Source organism: Osmia lignaria, chromosome 11, assembly GCF_051020975.1.
Source record: "Osmia lignaria lignaria isolate PbOS001 chromosome 11, iyOsmLign1, whole genome shotgun sequence".
Lineage (NCBI taxonomy): Eukaryota > Metazoa > Arthropoda > Insecta > Hymenoptera > Megachilidae > Osmia > Osmia lignaria.
The window spans coordinates 5,326,278-5,344,490 of record NC_135042.1 but is presented as its reverse complement, the minus strand read 5'-3'; the positions used below and the strand labels follow the sequence as shown (position 1 = coordinate 5,344,490).

Here is an 18,213-nt window from a genome sequence, read left to right as displayed (position 1 = left end):
AGAAAAAAAAAAATAATAATACGAGAACAACCAACTGGCTCGGCCTTCCTACGAACGAGGTCCCGCAACGCACTCTTGTTTTCTTGTTTCCAACATCGAGTTCCGTTTGTTCACTGCTGGAAACAGGTGTACTACCAGTTTCTTCTCGTTCTTTATTTACACGTACCCGTGGCTAATTAATATTTCAGTACATTGCGCGACCACGTTTCTTGGCGTGCTGCATTTTATTGTTGCTTACCTCCTTTTAGAAATGGGGCTCGATCGGTAGTGCACGAGATGAAAACGAACCATTCTAAATCGAGTAACGAGAAATTTCATATTAATTATGTGTGTTATAATTAATACGTTGCAAATTTTTAGCACGATCACTGCCAGCATTCGGAAATCGGAAATTTGTTCATTATGAACAAAGTAAAGTCTCTCTGGTATTAATTATTTCACGTTGTTCGATTTAATTTGGGCCCATCTTGAAAGAGCACACCATTCCACGCGGTATACCTTTTTATTTCTTTCACTCTTGACCCGCCAGTGCACACGTGAATTTCTGGAAAAAGGGCTGTTTATAAATCAAAATTATATTTCATATTTTAATTATTTCTTTTAAGAAAAAAATGAAAAAAGAGATGGGAATTTATTATATTCCTACGTGTACACTGTCGGATGAAAAAACAACTAAGCAAGAGAAAAGAAGCTTTAAAGAAGTGGACAGTAACATATGCAACGTTCCTACGTGTCTCTGTTCACACGTGTAACGTATGTTCGCTGTCCAGTGTGGTACGTGAAAGAAATACTGTGAACGTATAGGGAAAAACCGTTAAGAGCATATATGTGTATATAGAAATCTGTTAAGTGTGCATAACGTGCATATATTAAACGTACCAAGAGTGGAGAGAACTCAGTACAGAGAGAGATATAGAGAAAGAGGGAGGGAGAGAGAGAGAGAAGATGTATCCATCCAAACAACTTGACCCAGGCTCCTGCCCGTCTTTGGTAAGCACCATCCGCTCCTTTGTAGTCCCGTTAATCGACACTTCTTCCCAATTTTTTTTTTTAACGAATCGTTTATCGACAACGAATAATTTTTTTTTTTTCTTTTTTTTTTAAAATTATTTTTAAAATAATTTTCTTGACTGTTCTTATTGATATCCAATAGCGTGTTAGATTCTTTTTCATGCATTCTGTTTATTTGTCTCTTTCTTTTTTCGGTTTTTGATTTTTCATTGTACGTATCCGATCGCGACCTCGGCCAACCAGAACCGACCAGATCATCCGAACCCATCCGGGAATCATTCCACGTGAATGATCGCTGTCGACTCGGTTACGCGTCCCGACACAGTGTGTTCCATGAGATGATTTTCTACGATTGTCATGTTCACAAATTAACCCAAAGAATCATTAATAATACTTAGCATTTCTCGTGGTTCTTGATACTTGTTTGATCTCGTCTATTTTTTTTTTATTAAAACATTAGAGGGTTAATGAATAGACACCCGGGTCGTGGAAAATTGTCGTGCGAACCGGAAGTGGACGGACTGGGACCGAGAACGCGACCTCTGTCTCGATGATCGAGGATCTTCCGCAGATCCACCGCATGTTACCTTGAAAAGAGGCGCGGACGCGCGTTTCTCGTTGCTCGTTCCAAAGAAACTATAAATTTTCTAAAAAATTTTCAAGAATAAAACAAACCTATGTAATCTATATTCGTTGTAAAATTTATCCTAAACCAGTTACGAGGTTTAATTTTATATTCTACCATTCGTTAAACCGTTTCTTAGCTGCAAGAACAAAAAGGAAACCAATAGGAAGATCCTGTTCCGCGTGGACGAGCAACGAGCACGCGTGTCCGCGAGTCGGAGCGGGAATCGGTTCGCTAGTTAACCCGTCTGACGGACACGGCCAATTCTGTTTCAGGATATCGCAGGAAACGTCGGGAATCCCGATATCTACGTACTTCATCCCGCCGGACCACATCGTTAAGTCGCCGATCCACTAAAAGTGGTGAGACAGACAAACAAAAAACAAAAAAAAAAAGAAAAGAAAAGCAACAACAAACGTATGTCGTTGTCGTCGTCGAAAAAGAGAATAAGAAAAAAACGAAAGAAAAAAGAAGGACGCGGGGCGTCACGACGCACGCGAAGCTGTCGAATGGCATCTGGGGCTGGGCCACGCACTGTGTTCAACCAGCTTGCTAATCAACACACATACACGAAAACACACACACACAAAAGAAAAACACACACAACCTGAGAGCAACAACAAGAACAACATTTTATTAGAATCAGAAAAGAAAAAAAAAGGGGAGAGGGAGACCGTGTACACATTTACACACACTTGGACATTGTTATAAATGGTCGGAGAAAGGAGGTACACGTAGAGGTATGTAAGGATAATTGTGCGCGCGCTCTCGACAAAGGTATTACAGATGTGTAAATAAATTATAACGAGGCGAGAACGCAGAGGATATGAAAAGAAATGGGAAACAGGTAAACGGAGCACACGCTTTGAATAGAGAGACACGCCAAGTAGAGACGAAGAAGGCACGCACGCGCGTACACGGATACATACATTTTTTGAGTGTACAAAGCTGTACAAAAAAAATAAGAAAAAACAAAAAAGATATTTAAACGAACAAAAGAAAAAAAAAATGAAGAAAAGAACAAAAAAAAAAATACATGAATAATAATAAACAGTGTAATAAGATACATAAACGATGCACGCCGCAGCACGTGCGGGCGCACGCACGGTGGCTGCTGCCGATTGGTAAAGGGAACAAGCCAAAGATACGTTAGTTTTCATTTTTATATTTAAAACGAGAGAGAAACAAAAAAAGAAAATGAGAATTACGTGACGGGAGAGAAATACGAGAGTACTATTATAATTAATTATTATAATCGTATCGAGTGTGTGAACAAGGACGCTGAATATTATACAATATTGATATTAATTAGGGGGCCGGTTCGTTAGCGATTTTTCTATCGATGGTGTTCCGACACGTTCGATGTCCACGATCTTATCTTCTTTTTTTCTCATTTTCAGACGGGAAAAGCGTCGGAGAGTATATTTATGATAATTTTTGAAAATTTTAATTCGTGTTAATTTTTTTTATCCTTTTATGATAGAAATTGGACAGTGATAGTGATATTTGTAAATATTTATTTATTTTAAAAGTCTAAAAAGTATTCTGTTGTGATAGTAGTAAGATTCTATTTATTAATTTTCTCGTGAAAGTGATTTGTTCGATTCGTTGTTAAATTGAATGATAAAGCAGACGCGGGAGGAGAAAGTTGCGGTATTGAATTTGAAAGTGAAAACTATGAATAATGATTGTAGTTGAAATAGTATTGACTGACGTTTAGTAGTAAACAAGTAATTGAAATTGAGTATTTTAACGATAGTGAAAGTTGGATGATATTTTCAAGAATCTTTGTTTATGTTTCTTTTGTTATCTATTTTTTATTGTTACGTTTTGAAATTGAATTGATGGATTTCTCTTGTACGAGGAAATGATTTTAAATGATTTTTTTTCCAGGAGAATACCAGCGAGAGGAAGTTGATAAAACATCTTGCAGGGTATGAAAAATATTTATTATGCATAGCAATTTTTTTTTTTGCATAGCAATCGATAGATTAAAACTTTTTACAAACGCGAAGAAGTTTGCTGAGAATTTTTTACCTTGTGTTAAACAAGAAAAAATTATTTAATAATCTTTCAGGTATAAAATTCAGGAAGAAAGGATCTATCATCGTATAACAAACGATAGATCTTTTCTGTCCCTCTATATTTTATTTTATCAAAAGAAATATTTAGTTTGTTGATTTGCAAATATTTTGCAAAGATCGACGCTTTTTCACCGTTCAACGAATTTCTCAGGGAATTCGTTCGATTCCCTGATGATTGAGAATCGAAGATCGATCGTGGACTCGCGATCGTGCGCACGGAACACCGAGGGAAAGTAACAATTAACCGCGCGCGTTAATTAAACACGTAGTTCCGTAGTTTTTTGCATGCGAGACTCGATTTCACCGAAATTAACGCTGAACATGGGGAGATAAGGTTTTCGTTTTCTTTTTTCCTTTCTTCCTTTCGTCGGAAAGTGTTGTTCCGCTCGCGTGTCGGAGCGGAGAAGCGAGCTGATCAGCGCGTACCAGCGTCCGCTCGTTCGTTTTTATTCGGAAAACGATGGAGAGGTTGCTGGAACGCCTCTCCTGTTGGAGGAACAAATGAAATTATTACATGGAATATAAATAACGATATATTATATATACACATATAATATATATATATATATATATTTATTATACGATTAAAATGAAAAAGGAAAAAACAATTAGAGGAGATTAAATTAGCGATGATAAAAAAAAGAAAATACAGGTGCGAGCTCAAAAAGCATTATGCTTCAATATGGAGGCGTACTCTTCTTCTTCTTCTTCTTCTTCTTCTTCTTCATCTCTTCACCCTTGTCCGCTGTTCTTCCATCGTTAGGTATCACTTCCGGTTTATGGAATGTTAGGAAACAATACTTGCTTCGATCACAGGCGAGCTATTGAACGCGTTGTAGGGTAGATTCAGTGTCTTCGAAGATAAAAAAAGAAAAATTTGATTTTTTAATATATCGATTGTCATTAGATGATTGGTGTTATTAATTTAATATTGGAGCAAGTATACTGAGATAGCGTTCATTTAAATTTTAATCTTCGTTGTAGCAATCATTGTCTTAAATCATTAATTTATGATCTTTCATTTGAATCATTTTAATTATAACTCGAATACATGTAAATTTCGTTCGAAGAATTCTGGTTAGCCAGACTTCCGGTCTGTGCCAAAGAAATTTCGAGGAAACCGTGCTTCCTGCAAACCTCATCTTAATTCCATACAACTTCGTGTTTCTTTCACTGAATTATTTATTATTTAAAAAAAAAAAAAAAAAGTCGAGGAATGTGAGAAAGGTGTGCAATACGATGTCGTTGTGTTTCTGTGATCGACGTTTAATTTCGCCCTCGACAAAACCCCTTCGATCGCTCAAAATTATTTCACCCCCTTCCCCAGTCTTTCGTGATTCGACACTGTAAATAATTAAACGCGTTTCTCGTTGTAAATATTTATTGATTTCGTTGGAGCGACGTCGCTTCATCGTCGATCGAACGAACGTTTCTATTTATTCAGCGTTTTTTAACGCTAACTTTATTTGTATCTCTTTTTTTTTTTTTTCTTAAATCAATTCGTTTGCTCAATCGAGCCGAAAGTTGAAAAATCTATTCGAAATGTAGGAACTTAAGTTTCTGTTCCTATGCACACGGTGTCCCAGATATTTTCTATAAAATAGGTGAATCTATTCTCCAGATAAAAATAAAGAAAAAAAAATGAATATTACATAAAACTTAAATTTATTATATTTCATATATTCAATAATTTTCCAATTTTCATATAATATTATTTTCATCTCCAGAGTATAATCACAAATTTTAACAGGAAAGAATCAAGACACCTTGTATGTTTTTTTTAAATGTGTTTCTATTTTTTATCGTACCGAACGTTTGTTCTGTCATTGTTCTTTTTTATACGCTAAGTTAAGAGACGTAACTTATTTAATTCGTACTGTTATTTCTATTTATCCGTTGTTATCGTTTCACGGTTTGCGACGATGAAAAGATTTCATCATTGGCGTTTTTCGACGAAGCATTTCTCTCTTTTCTCACCACACACACACACACACACACACACACATAGACACACGAGACACAGTTATACACGTACACAGATGTACACAGAATATTGTCCTCCCCCTCCGATGGATCTTCTCGTTGTTGTTCCTCTTCGTGTCTTCAGAATTGCATCACGTATCTCTTCGCGTTCCGCTTCTTCGTCCGCAAACCTTTTCGCCCTTCCGCTCTCTATCGAGAAACCGATAACGACGTACCCGTAAAACGCTTCGAGGAGAAAGAACGATAGAGAAATTAAGAGAGATAAGAGGAAAAATAAACAGACACAGACGAGCGAGAAAGAAAGTAGCCTCTGCTGAAGGAAAAAAAGAAAAAAAAGCAAGTAGCCCATGGAAGAACGAATAAAAAATATGATAGAATCCACAGGCAAGCTATGAAAAATAACAAAAAAAAAAAAGTTAAATAATTGAGAGAGATGCTGTATGATTGTGTATATCAACAATAAATAATTGCTGTGATTAGAAATCGATTATTAGTAAGTAGTTAAGGACGATTTTTATGGCAGACAGAAAAACACAGAGGTCGCAGAGGAAAAGAAAGATTAAGATGCACGTGCTTCGCAAGGTACCCTTTTTTTTTATTTAAATAAAAAAAGGGACCATCGTAATCGGCTATGTTGCATGAGAGTGCGATTGTAATGCGCGTGTTTGTGTGAGAAATAAAATTGTGCTATGCTTGAGAGTGCGACAGAGAAAGCTTTAGAATGCTCTTTTTCATTTTCTTGAATTCTTTTCTTTTTTCTATTTTTCCAAAACGCGCGCGCTTGGTCGAATTTGAAATTTTGTGGATGTAAAAATCGACCCACGCGTTTGTACACGTAATCGTGATTCTTCTCCCTCGACTTCTATTTTCATTTGAAAGAATTATTGAACACTGAATGAACGTGATTTAATTTGTTAAAATTAAGTTAGATCGGTGCTTAGGTGTTAGAAGAATTTAGGGTATGCTACGCGATGGAAGATCGGACCAAATTTGTGTATTTTTTCATTGCAATTGTGCCAAAAGAAAATTAGTACCACAATCGTGGGTGTACTTTAAGTGTTAGTAGTATTTTTTATAGAGATCGGTTTTTAAACGTGGCTAGGATTTTATATAAGACTAAGGAGGAAAGCTCCTTAAATTTCAGAACTGTTTAAAACAATCATTGTAAGTAACGTTAAGATTAATATTCACGAGTGTTACTTTGAACAAAAACAATAACCCGTTCGACGAGACGAGTCAGGATATGTTTACAAATTCGCGCGCTCGACGCAGAGCTCAGTTGTTCCCGGTTCTTCAAGCGTATCGGTCGAGGTTTGTGTACTTCTAGCCGAGCCTGCTTCGAGCACGTGAATTTTTACGCATTTACTCGTCTCGTCTCGTTGGATGGAGTATAGGTACGTAGAATCTTCCGAGTCGAGGGAGAAGGGTTAAATTCCCAGTGATTTTTTATCATCGAATCGAACGGAGAACGGTGGTCATTGATCGTTCAATTTCTTCGTACTCAATCGCAGTGTCTATATTCTTGGATTCGTCGAATGACATTGTCCACCGAGTTTCAGTCGAAAATGATCATCGTAATTTAAATCTCGCGATCATTTCCTCGTTGAATCATCAATTAACCATGGATTTGCTTTCAAACGATTGGAAATGATCGCGAGAGTGATGTACTCCCAGAAGCATATCCGCTGACACATATGACTAGATTACGAACTAATTAATCTCTCTTCTGCTCCGATAATAAGCTCATATTTATTCGGACATCTGTATCTCGTAGTATACCTTCGAGTCGACTCTTCGTAGCGTTTAGTAGCCTCTAAGATCATCATCTACCCGGTGTAATTTCGTATTCATGATGAAGAGGTGCCACGTTTAGAGGGATCGATTGAACAATGGGGTCCTATGTGCATAGGAACATGCGTGTGTTCAGGAGGTATCCAGAGGTGTCATATACGTTTTATTAATGCTTCTTTTGTACCAGAATTTGGAGAGGGGATGGACATGGATTTTGACGAGGATCCATAAATAAAAACGTAGAGTTTCATTTTAATTAATATATTAATTCCCTGCCACAGGATTGTCATTTTTTTCATAGGAAAAACCATAGGTACATATGGCAGGGAACGTGTTAATAATAAATTAAATTTTGACATATCCACGTCCATTTCCAGCCCATAAAAAAGATACAGAAATGTAAAGAGAAAATGCAAGAAATAAAACACCATGGCATCTCTATGGGTATCCAGAATCTCACAGTTCTTCCAACATCACTCAGTGTGTCCCTCGAAGTTCTGGAAGAAGTTGGACCATCTCGACGTTACTCTTCGTCGTTCTTCAACGAGAAATGAGAGAAATGTGAGAGGATCGTCGATTTGGATACACGGTTCAACCCCTTCCCGTGATTGTTCACGTACAGTAGCGACGTGTACGAGTAGTTCGAAGAAACTCGAAAGGTGCCCATTTATACCCCACAAAGGTCAGTCGTTTTGATCAATTTGATCCTTCTCACTAATCTTATCTATACGTATTTGTCTCGTCATTTGCCCTCGAACGAATTTATTTAAAGGAAAAGCGAGAATGTTTAATAGGAACATGATCGTATCGTTGTGGCGTAGAGCAATCTGTTAGTGCAGGGGCCTTATCCTTACTGCGCGGGTCCTGATTTGAATTCCTTGTGATTCATGCGACACATGTGGGTTTCATCGTAGAAAATTTTTCCTGATTTCTGGGATACTCGTCGATTGGTACAATTAAGGGATTATAAAAGTACAAAATTTGTTATTTAACCGGGATATAGTTTTAGGATGTAGAAAAGTGATAAATTGTATAGCGATAGGAGAAATATTTTAGTATATTTTGTTTTTTTATAAAAATATTCTTTCGTTTTAAGGGTCTCGGGGTAATTAAAATCATTCTCAATAATAAATTCCCTGACTCGTGCAATAAAATCTAATATTGATACAATTAATTTACATATCATGAAACGTAAGGGATACCCATAAGTTTTGCTCAAATTAGAAGTAGTATCGAGAGTAATAATAAATCGCTTGCCTATATTTTATTAACGATAGAAGGATTATTTTAATTTTCGAACGAATTGAAATGGAATCCACGCGTGTCGCTTTCAGAAGTGAATCCGGTCAGTCGCCCAAACCTTACCGTAACGCAAGGCAATCAGCTAAGAAATAACTTAGTTTTTATAGGATATTGAAGCACACGCGTTCTACATCCGGCGAGTTACAGAATAAAGGGTTGAAAACCTTGGAATTTTCTCGCCTGAAGGGCGCGTGAAGAAATGACTCGAGCGCGATCGGGGCTGCGGCCCAAGATTTTTCAAACGTCATATTTTTCTGTAACGATTAAACGAGAATGAGATTAGAGAATTGCGAGAGAAACCGAGGAGAAACTCGAGTACCCGATGAAAATACGGTACCATGCTTGAGATTATAATCGAGTCGCAGAGAGTGTCATTGTTTTCCTTCTTTCTTTTAATATGTGTGTGCCAAATGAACGAAAAAAAAAAAGGAGAGAATAATATATTGAGGGTGAATGGCTCAAAGCCGTGTGCCAAGCTTGGAGAAAAAAAAGATCGTGGACTTATTAAATATCTGTGCCAAATCGTCGTTACACACCCATATTGATGCAATTGTTTCTCGAATAATATTTTTTCCATCTCTTTGCCTACCGATTTTTTCCAATTTAATTTGTATTACAGCCTTCGTGTACTTTATACCTGTTATTTTATTTCGTAATTTAACACGTTCAGTGCTACTATTCGATAAAAGATTAATTATTTTGATTCCAGTAAATTGCTTTCGCCATGAAACGATGGGAAACAAATCGGCATTGAGTGGGAAAAAAATTATTAGGTTGCAACGTGTAAAATGTGTTTTATAAATATTTATTTTCATTCGTGAAATTGTTGAACTTGTGCTAAATAATCTTACCCTTTAATCATCCCAAGTCTTCCGTTTTAATTTTCAAGGTTGATTAATTACCTGACTATAGAGTCTTCCTTAGAAAATTAACAATGGACATTTCATTCGTTGCAACCATTTAAGCAGAAGAAAAATGAATCGTGCGAAGATTTCTGCAACAGGGATTATATATAAAAAGCTTTAATTTTTTGCATTAATCTGCGATCCAATTAAGTAGATCGTCTCGTGTTATCAGAAAAGCAGGATTTGATGTGCTTCATCCCCTTTTCGTTACATCTCCTATACATCTTCTTCGTCTTAAATCATTCTTAAAATGATCCATGATCGATCTCGAACGAAGAGACAAGTCTGATTAATAATTAAAAATTGTGCTCTATTGCATATCATTGCTTTAGAAGAATAAAAAAAGCTTGCTAGCTTAGAAATTTCTCAATCAGAGTGTATTTTATACGATGAAAATTTCTGAAATTATTTTGAAACGTATATTCTATAAATCTTCATATCGTAATTATAGCTACTTAGAAAATATAAAAATTCTTAATGAATCATTTCTAAAATTGAAAAGTTATCGAAGAACGTCATCGTGGATCATTTAAATAAATTAATCTTGCATGATTTTGTAAATCATTCGGTGTCATCGAGACGAAGAAGAACCGCACGAAAATGAGAATAAACGCGTGAAGAGACACGTATATACACACGATACATCGTCATCGTCATCTTCCTCTGTTTCTTTTGCACCGCCCTTGCATATACACGTGCAGCTGTACCTTCTCTTCCGAACCCTTTTCATTTTTCAAATCTTCCTCGGCCGGTATTCACTTATGTTAGAAAGCCTTTACGAAAACAGGGTCATAAATACTTACGTGTAATACGAGTATTTTAAATTTTTAACTCGCGGTTAACGAAAAACAAACGGAGTAAAAGAATAAATTAAAAAAAGAAAAAAAATGTAAAAGAGAAGCAAAGAACGCGCGTGAGACAAAGAGCAAGCGTGTTTTAGTGTGCAATGTAAAAGCGGAGAGCAAAGTGAGAGAGAGAGAGAGAGAGAGAGAGCAAATTTTTACAAAAAGTGAAAAAATAAAAAATAGAAAGAGCGATGTAGTATTGTGAAATGGATTGCGTTAAAAAGAAACGTCGCGACTGCGTCTTTCATAAAAGCGTTTCGTCGGCTAAAGGAGCGAAACGTCGCTTTTTATAACAAAAAAAAAAAAAACGTGTTGCGATGAAGTATATATATGTATATATGTATGTATTTGTGCATATGAAATTGCATTCTACATCGCAGGTGTGTTATCACCGTACTTGACCGCGATATCGATGAGAATTGATTATAGTGACTCCATCGAATATTGAACTATCTGTAAACGCGTTTTACTGTTTTAAAGCTCTCTATCGCCTTCCTAAATTAATTTCTTTTTTTATAGTACATTTTTTTTTATCGAAATCGACGCGAGTAGGGTGCTGCGGTATACATATAGGAAGCAGCAATTTTGAAATAAGGAAGCTTAGAGAAAATAAATAGCGACGGCATACTTGAAATTATTTTTAATAAAATGAAAAACTGAGCTTAGAGGAAAAGGTACGACGGCATATTTGAAATTTATTTTTATCATCTGTGATAGCCAAGTTTTTGGTTGTTTTAAACATTTAAACGTGGAGGCAAGTGATTCCAGGGTAAAATATTCGAAACGAAATATACGTACATGGTTGCACGAACCATAGGGTATGGTGTTTCAAGGGAAAGCATCCTTTGGGAATATAAAGATAACGCGAGCAAGCATGGGGGATAAATGAGGTAAAACACGGTGCATACAGTGGCGGGGGAAATGCATGGTGTCCTGGATACTATCACCAGCCATAAACTAATGCTTATCGAGCCAATGAGTGCTTTTCTTTGGTAAAATAGGGGAAAAAAGGAAGTGAAGGTGAGAGCAATTAATGAGGCTAAAATAAAATTAGACACAGCTGGTGACACGTTTTCAAGACGCATCATTTTTAATCTGACGCTGTACATACATAAGTATATATATATACATATGGACATACTTATATGTATACATAGAGTGGGTCATTAAAAACAGACCTCATAATCACCTTCCCTAATTATAATAATATATACAAAAATCCAATTTAAATTTCGATATGTAATTTAATAGAATAGATGGCTTGATTTGATACAAAATTTTGAAACATAATAAGAGAAATATCGTCTTTATAAAATTTTAGAGAAATGTGATTAGGTGACCCGCTCTGTATACACGTGTAGGTATATGTGTGTATATAAAAAACGATATACAATTACTGTAAGCGTATAAGAGAATATAATTTATGTAGCTGTATTCTACGTCATCAGTACACAGTAGGACAGGCTTGCGAGTGTTCACATGTGATCGTCTCAGCCGGCGTGAGAGTGCTTTAAATCTAGAGACTGCGTGAATGAGAGATGATACATATATATATAAATATTAAAAGAACAAAATATATATATAAAAAGAATAGATAGTTACAGAAAGAGGGAGAGAGAAAGAGAGAGAAAGAGAAATACACTATACCTTGTAGCCGACGTTAACATATCTTTAATCACGTTCGTTTGTAATATCGTACACGATTCAGTGATGCTAATTGTAGGAAATTGTATGTATTGTCGGAGAACAGATTCATTAAGTATTCAATTAACAAAAATGTAAAATTAGAAAGAGGAGTGAAGGGGTTGGAGGGTTCCCAGAGGCTCTCCATAGATTCCCTGGAATTTTGAAATTTTGCACAGTACCCAATTACAGTAGGGCTACATTTGATATTTTTCAAAATATTAATATAAATGGTAGAAGGCTCCTCTTTCTACCCTTATTAATTGATCGCAAGATGCTCTGAATCCTCCAATAGTACTTGCATTTTAATCTTCATCAAGACCAATAGCGAAAAATCCATCAAGGCAGCACTGAATCGTCGATATACGATTTTAGGCGAGTCGTCGCGAATAGCAAAAAGCGTGTAGCAGACCCCGTGAACGACACGCACAGACGACCCAGACCTGGCCCAAAGTCAGTCTACATATCAGACTTTAGTTAGCATCAGGTCCCCTTTCCACGAGATCCGCCAACTTTTAGTCCGCGCTGCGAATTTCTCATGCGTTTCTTCGATTCACGGCTCTGTCTTCGGGATTCTTCGAGGAATCTAGTCAGGGATCAAGGTCTGTTTCCAAGGTAACAGTGACAATTCAGTCATACATATCCAATCGAGATAGCTCAGATAAAGAATAAAACTGAGGATACCAGTCGCTGTTACTTGAATCGACGGACCTTTTACAGATGAATCCATTCGACTCTCTTCACGGTATTGTGCTCACCTTCTCCTGAATGATTTCGAGTCGACGAAAGTCATTGCGCTCGTCTCAAAATCATCAGATCTTCGGGATCTCCTCCCTTTCCCTGAGAATACAAGGTACATCCTAGATCTTAGCTACTATTCGTATCGTCAGTTACTCTGCTAATCTATTTACCGCTACCGACTGCAATTGTAATCCACCGTTATTGTACCGCCCCTCCTGTTATCAGCGAACAAGTTGACAAAGCTATCGGTGATCCTTTGCTTGACCGTCTGGTTGAATCATTTAGGACGAGAGAGTTGATTCTTCGATTGGGACATCGTTCCCTCTTCTCGTTGAAATGTCAGATCCGCACTTCTTCAACCCCTTCGTCTTCTTCTCTTGATCCTCCACATTTTGAGAGTGATTCTCTTGATTCATGTGTGCTGAGAAAATTATTAATTATTGTAGATTTATTAAATTAAAAATTTTTTAATTTTGCTTCTCGAATAAGGGGGTTGTTTAAATTTCATTCTTTTAAAATTTTATTTTCCACCGTGAAATTTTAATTTTTTTAAAATTATTTTTATATAGTATTTAAGGAGATTTTAGATTTTTCTCAGCACACCTTTGCCAGAAGGCAATCTCTCGAAAGTCTTGAAATCATTATTGGTATCACTGTGAACGTGTTTCCTTTCATCTTGCGAACCGAGCTTAGAAGCAATGTTCTCTCATAGCAATCTGTGTTGTTACGTATTGATATAATGATTTTACGTAATTATAAGTTGTTGATTAGTTTGCTACACGTGGAAGAACGAAAATTCGTCGTGGAATGTTTGAAAGAGAACAAATATCCTATTGGATTATCGTAAATTCCATTGAATTTTATTTCGATCACGATGATTCTCGTTCTTCTATCCTGTTTTTCGATAAGCCTCGGTTGCTCAAAAAATAAATTAAACAATTCCCTCTCCGCCACTACGGAGAATGTTTCTAATAATCATTTCGAAGATCTTTAATCGCATTTTATGAGACTCTTCGTTTCTCTTCGTTGGTTTATTTTGATTTCCCTGCGGGAGATAGAATCCGTGTTTAAACGACCAACATCTGATCCGTGCTTCTTCTTATTTTTTTTTTTTCTTTTTTTATTATTTTAACTAGACGTATTTTTTATTACACTTTCTATCGAACGGCTGCGCGAAAGCGGTCGAGATACCGATTATTTCGCGATTGTACATAATATAGAAAACGTGCACACGCGATTGTAATTTATCGTCGGTGTTAATTACTCGAGTGTCAGCTAAAAACACTATCCGACAGATATACTCTCACGGAATGTACAGGGTGTTTCTTCAGCAGCGAACGATGAATACTAAAACAGTGTGAAAAATTTCTGTGTAAAATATCCAAGTTACAGTAATCTTTCAATTTTTTTATACTTTTCTCCATTATCAATTTAATTTGTCAGCTTATCTCGATTTTCAAATACAATTTTTTAATAATTTTATATTTTTATCTCAAAATAGTTTGTCCAGATAATGGATTTAGATTTTTACATATTTTTAATACACAAATGGCTCTAACTTGGAAAGAAATTTTTCTCCATTGTCTTAGCGTTCCATGTCCCTGATTAAAAATTAGTCCCATACGTTATGGAACACTCTGTATGATACACGTATTATAATGTGTATATTGTGTATTGTATACGGGGGTACATATAGCCCGCACAGTTATATCCACGACCAAAAAGTGCCGAAACATTTGGCGAGAAAAGAAACGGGGAGAAAAAGGATGAAACAGTAAAGAAAGATAGAGAGAAAGAGAGTTATATTACATGTGCATAAAAGTCGCATAATTAATATAATGCGAAAAGAGACACATAGTATTGACGATACTCGTGTGTATGCATAAAGTGAATTAAAGAACAAATAATAATGAGAGAATTTTTTTCGAATCACCGTACAGCAAACACAGCTGCACCTCTTTTTTGATTCTCCACACAAGCACTCCAACACGATCTTGAATCAAACATTCTTTTCTAGCGGTCAGAGAGAGGGATCGCGGATTTTACCACCACTCGAGTATAGAGATTTTAATGTTTGTAAGGGCAATAACGATTGTACATTTTTTCGCGTACGTTGCATAAAAGAAAAAGCAAAAAATACTGAATGTGTAAGTTGCATAAAAAAGACAGATTTTTTAGATATTGCACTATAATATTTATTATTCTAAGGTAAACGAGAGAGACAGGGTCGCGATTCGCCGCGCTCGCGATACCTCGCCCCTAAACACCCATACTTGGTCATACAATATTATTTGTGGCCTCGATTCGTGTACAAGTTGGCGATGAATCTGTTATCGATCGTCCGGAATAAAAATGATATTAAATATGAATTTTTCGATCCTAGCGAACGATTCAACGCAGGTGAGATATAGAATTTCATTTGGCGATCGAGGAACGTCGAGTCGCGAGCGCGGCTGCTTCGCGACGATCATGAATTAAATATTAATTAATGAAGAGGCAAAGCGAATGCATTGTTCTTTCCAATAAATGAGGAAACAAGATTTTTAGTGTTTACACTACAATTGATAAACGATTCTATTATTACATAATATTATATTAATAACAATATTATTACTGTAATGTTTGTTTTTGGTTATTAAAGTGTGTATATAGCAATATATTCTAGAAATTGTCAATATTGTCGAATCGCTTGGTGTATCAACCTTCCCGTCACTCTTCTCATTCCTTTCGCTTTCGAGAAAAAGTAAATTTAAAATTTAGAGTAATATTTTCTCGTAAAAGTTCTTCCAAATTTCTATATTTCAAAAATTCCGCTATTTGTTGAAAACTAAATAGCGCCATCTACTGTTTGGTGCTATAAAGGAGCTTTTTGATTTTGCCGATAGAGAACGCAAAAATTACTCCTTTTATAGTTCTCCTCTTCAACACCAGAAGGTGCTAATGTCAAAAATGCGGTAATTGTAAACATGTTGATCTCACTGATCTTCCTTGACAACCAAGTAGACACGTGTTTTCAAGTTTGAATTATATTTTTGTATCCACTATGGCATCAAACGAAATGGAAGTAGATGAGGAAAATGAGGAGAAACCAAAGAATTTCCACGAATTAGAATTAGACGATAGAATCTTGAAGGTAAAGAGATACATTCTTAGTACCTTCGAGGTTGAGGTTATTTTCACATAGTAAAACGAATGATTTCTTCAACATCAGTTATCTTTTATTACATATAATTCTATACTTCGGGATTGAGTTCCTTTTCTCTATGTTTGTAATTATATATAAATGAAATATTTCTTAGGCTGTTGCAAAATTAGGTTGGTTAGAACCTACACTAATACAGGAAAAAGCCATACCATTGATGTTGGAAGGAAAAGATGTTTTAATTCGAGCGCGCACAGGATCTGGCAAAACAGCTGCATTTGCTATACCATTGATTCAAAAGATTTTATTAAATAAAAGAGCACAGAAGAAGCAGGACATTAAGGGGCTTATCATAGCACCCAGCAAAGAACTATGCAAACAGACACACGATGTAATAATAAGTTTGACAATAAAATGTAGTAGAGAAGTAAATGTTGTTGATGTCAGTCCACAAGTAGATCTCATTGCACAGAAACCTTTGTTAAATCAAAAGCCTGATATCATTATTGGTACTCCAGGCAGATTGTTACAGCATTTGAAAGCAAGTAACATGAAATTAAAACACTCTCTTGAAACATTGATAATTGATGAAGCTGATCTGGTAAGTTGTTTAATCTTTCTTAAATACATTGGTTGTACTAACAATATTATTTTTCTTTTTCAGGTATTTTCATTTGGATATGAGGACGAAATAAGGAGCCTCCTGAGTTACTTGCCAACAGTATACCAAGCAGCCTTGGCTTCTGCAACATTGTCAGAAGATGTTTTAGCACTTAAAAAATTGGTACTCCATAGGCCAGTAACTTTAAAATTGGAAGAGCCACCATTAGCTCCATTGTCTCAATTGTCACATTATAGTCTTGCTGCAGAAGAAAATGATAAAGCTGCAATTTTATATGCTTTGTTGAAATTGAATTTAGTTAGGTAACCATATAAATGTTGACACACATAGAGAATATTTTATTAACATAAAGAGAGATCAACTAATTTTTATTTACAGAGGAAAAACTATTATATTCGTGAATACAGTAGATAGATGTTACAAACTAAAATTATTCTTGGAACAGTTTGGTATACCTACTTGTGTTTTAAATTCCGAATTACCGGCTCTCTCGCGATGTAGAGCAGTCACACAGTTTAATAGCGGAACTTATGACATTATAATAGCATCAGATGAAAAATCTTTGGAAGAAGTACGTGATATAAATCTCGGCTATGCAAACAATGAATGACTTATTTATGATTCTCATTATTACTTCCAGCCTCATATAGTCAAAGTTAAGAAAGGAAAACGGAGAAAAGATAAAGAATCAGGTGTGGCGCGTGGTATAGATTTTCAGTTCGTGTCCAATGTAATTAATTTCGATTTTCCTCCGGACGTGAATTCTTACATTCACAGGGCTGGTCGTACTGCGAGAGGAAAAAATCAGGGAACGGCATTGAGTTTCGTATCGATAAGAGAAAGACCCCTTCTTGAACAGGTTGAAACAGAATTGAAACATTGTTACAATCGTGATACATTATTTAAAACGTATCAGTTCAAACTGGAAGAAGTAGAAGGTTTTAGGTATGTTAATTTTAAATGTTTATTTAAGTTCAGAATTCATAATCTTGTATTTTCTTATTAGGTATCGAGCGAAGGACGCGTGGAAGGCGGTAACGCGAATAGCAGTCCGCGAAGCTCGTTTAAAAGAAATAAAACAGGAGGTATTGAATTGTGAGAAATTGAAAAGTTATTTTGAGGATAATCCGAGAGATTTACAGTCGCTGAGACAAGACAAAGCATTACATACTGTAAAGTTACAACCGCACTTGAAAGATGTGCCTGAATATATAGTACCACCTACTCTAAAACGGCTTGTAGGCGTCGGTAGAGGAAAAAGAAAATTTAATAGGGACTCTACGGCATTTAAATCTACCGCTACGCAATTAAAATATAAAGCACGTGCATCGAATCCTCTAATGAGTTTACAAGTATAAAAAGAATAAAAACAAAACGTCTTTTTTTTTTTGCTAATTTCTTTATTTTGTGTCATTGCTTATTATAAATAACAGTCTGGTAAAATGTTTAACTTCATAAGCTTTGATACATTTAAATTGT

The 18,213-nt window shown here is 35.8% G+C and overlaps 2 protein-coding genes across 2 annotated transcripts in view; both read left to right on the top strand.

Moving 5' to 3' along the window:
* The window catches only part of mub (poly(rC)-binding protein mub), an 85,469-nt gene extending 71,008 nt beyond the window's left edge, over positions 1-14,461 (top strand). The window contains exon 8 of the mRNA XM_034323174.2: positions 1,912-14,461. Coding sequence (XP_034179065.1) covers positions 1,912-1,993 — 82 coding nt within the window. The 3' untranslated portion in view covers positions 1,994-14,461. The remainder of the gene's footprint in view (positions 1-1,911) is intronic.
* Positions 14,462-15,890: 1,429 nt separating this feature from the next.
* On the top strand, positions 15,891-18,092 carry Hlc (putative ATP-dependent RNA helicase DDX56). Its single transcript, XM_034323175.2, has 6 exons — positions 15,891-16,103; positions 16,270-16,713; positions 16,777-17,036; positions 17,113-17,305; positions 17,375-17,679; positions 17,741-18,092. Exons 1-6 carry the CDS (start codon positions 16,014-16,016, stop codon positions 18,090-18,092), a joined length of 1,644 nt encoding a protein of 547 aa, XP_034179066.1. The 5' UTR covers positions 15,891-16,013.
* Positions 18,093-18,213: the final 121 nt, after the last annotated feature.

Excerpts from the sequence above, each read along its gene's own strand:
- Hlc (XM_034323175.2), top strand. The coding sequence starts at position 16,014 with ATGGCATCAAACGAAATGGAAGTAGATGAGGAAAATGAGGAGAAACCA. Across the intron at positions 16,104-16,269 it reads TAGACGATAGAATCTTGAAG|GCTGTTGCAAAATTAGGTTG; the intron begins GTAAAGAGATAC and ends AATATTTCTTAG. Across the intron at positions 17,680-17,740 it reads GAAGAAGTAGAAGGTTTTAG|GTATCGAGCGAAGGACGCGT; the intron begins GTATGTTAATTT and ends TTTTCTTATTAG.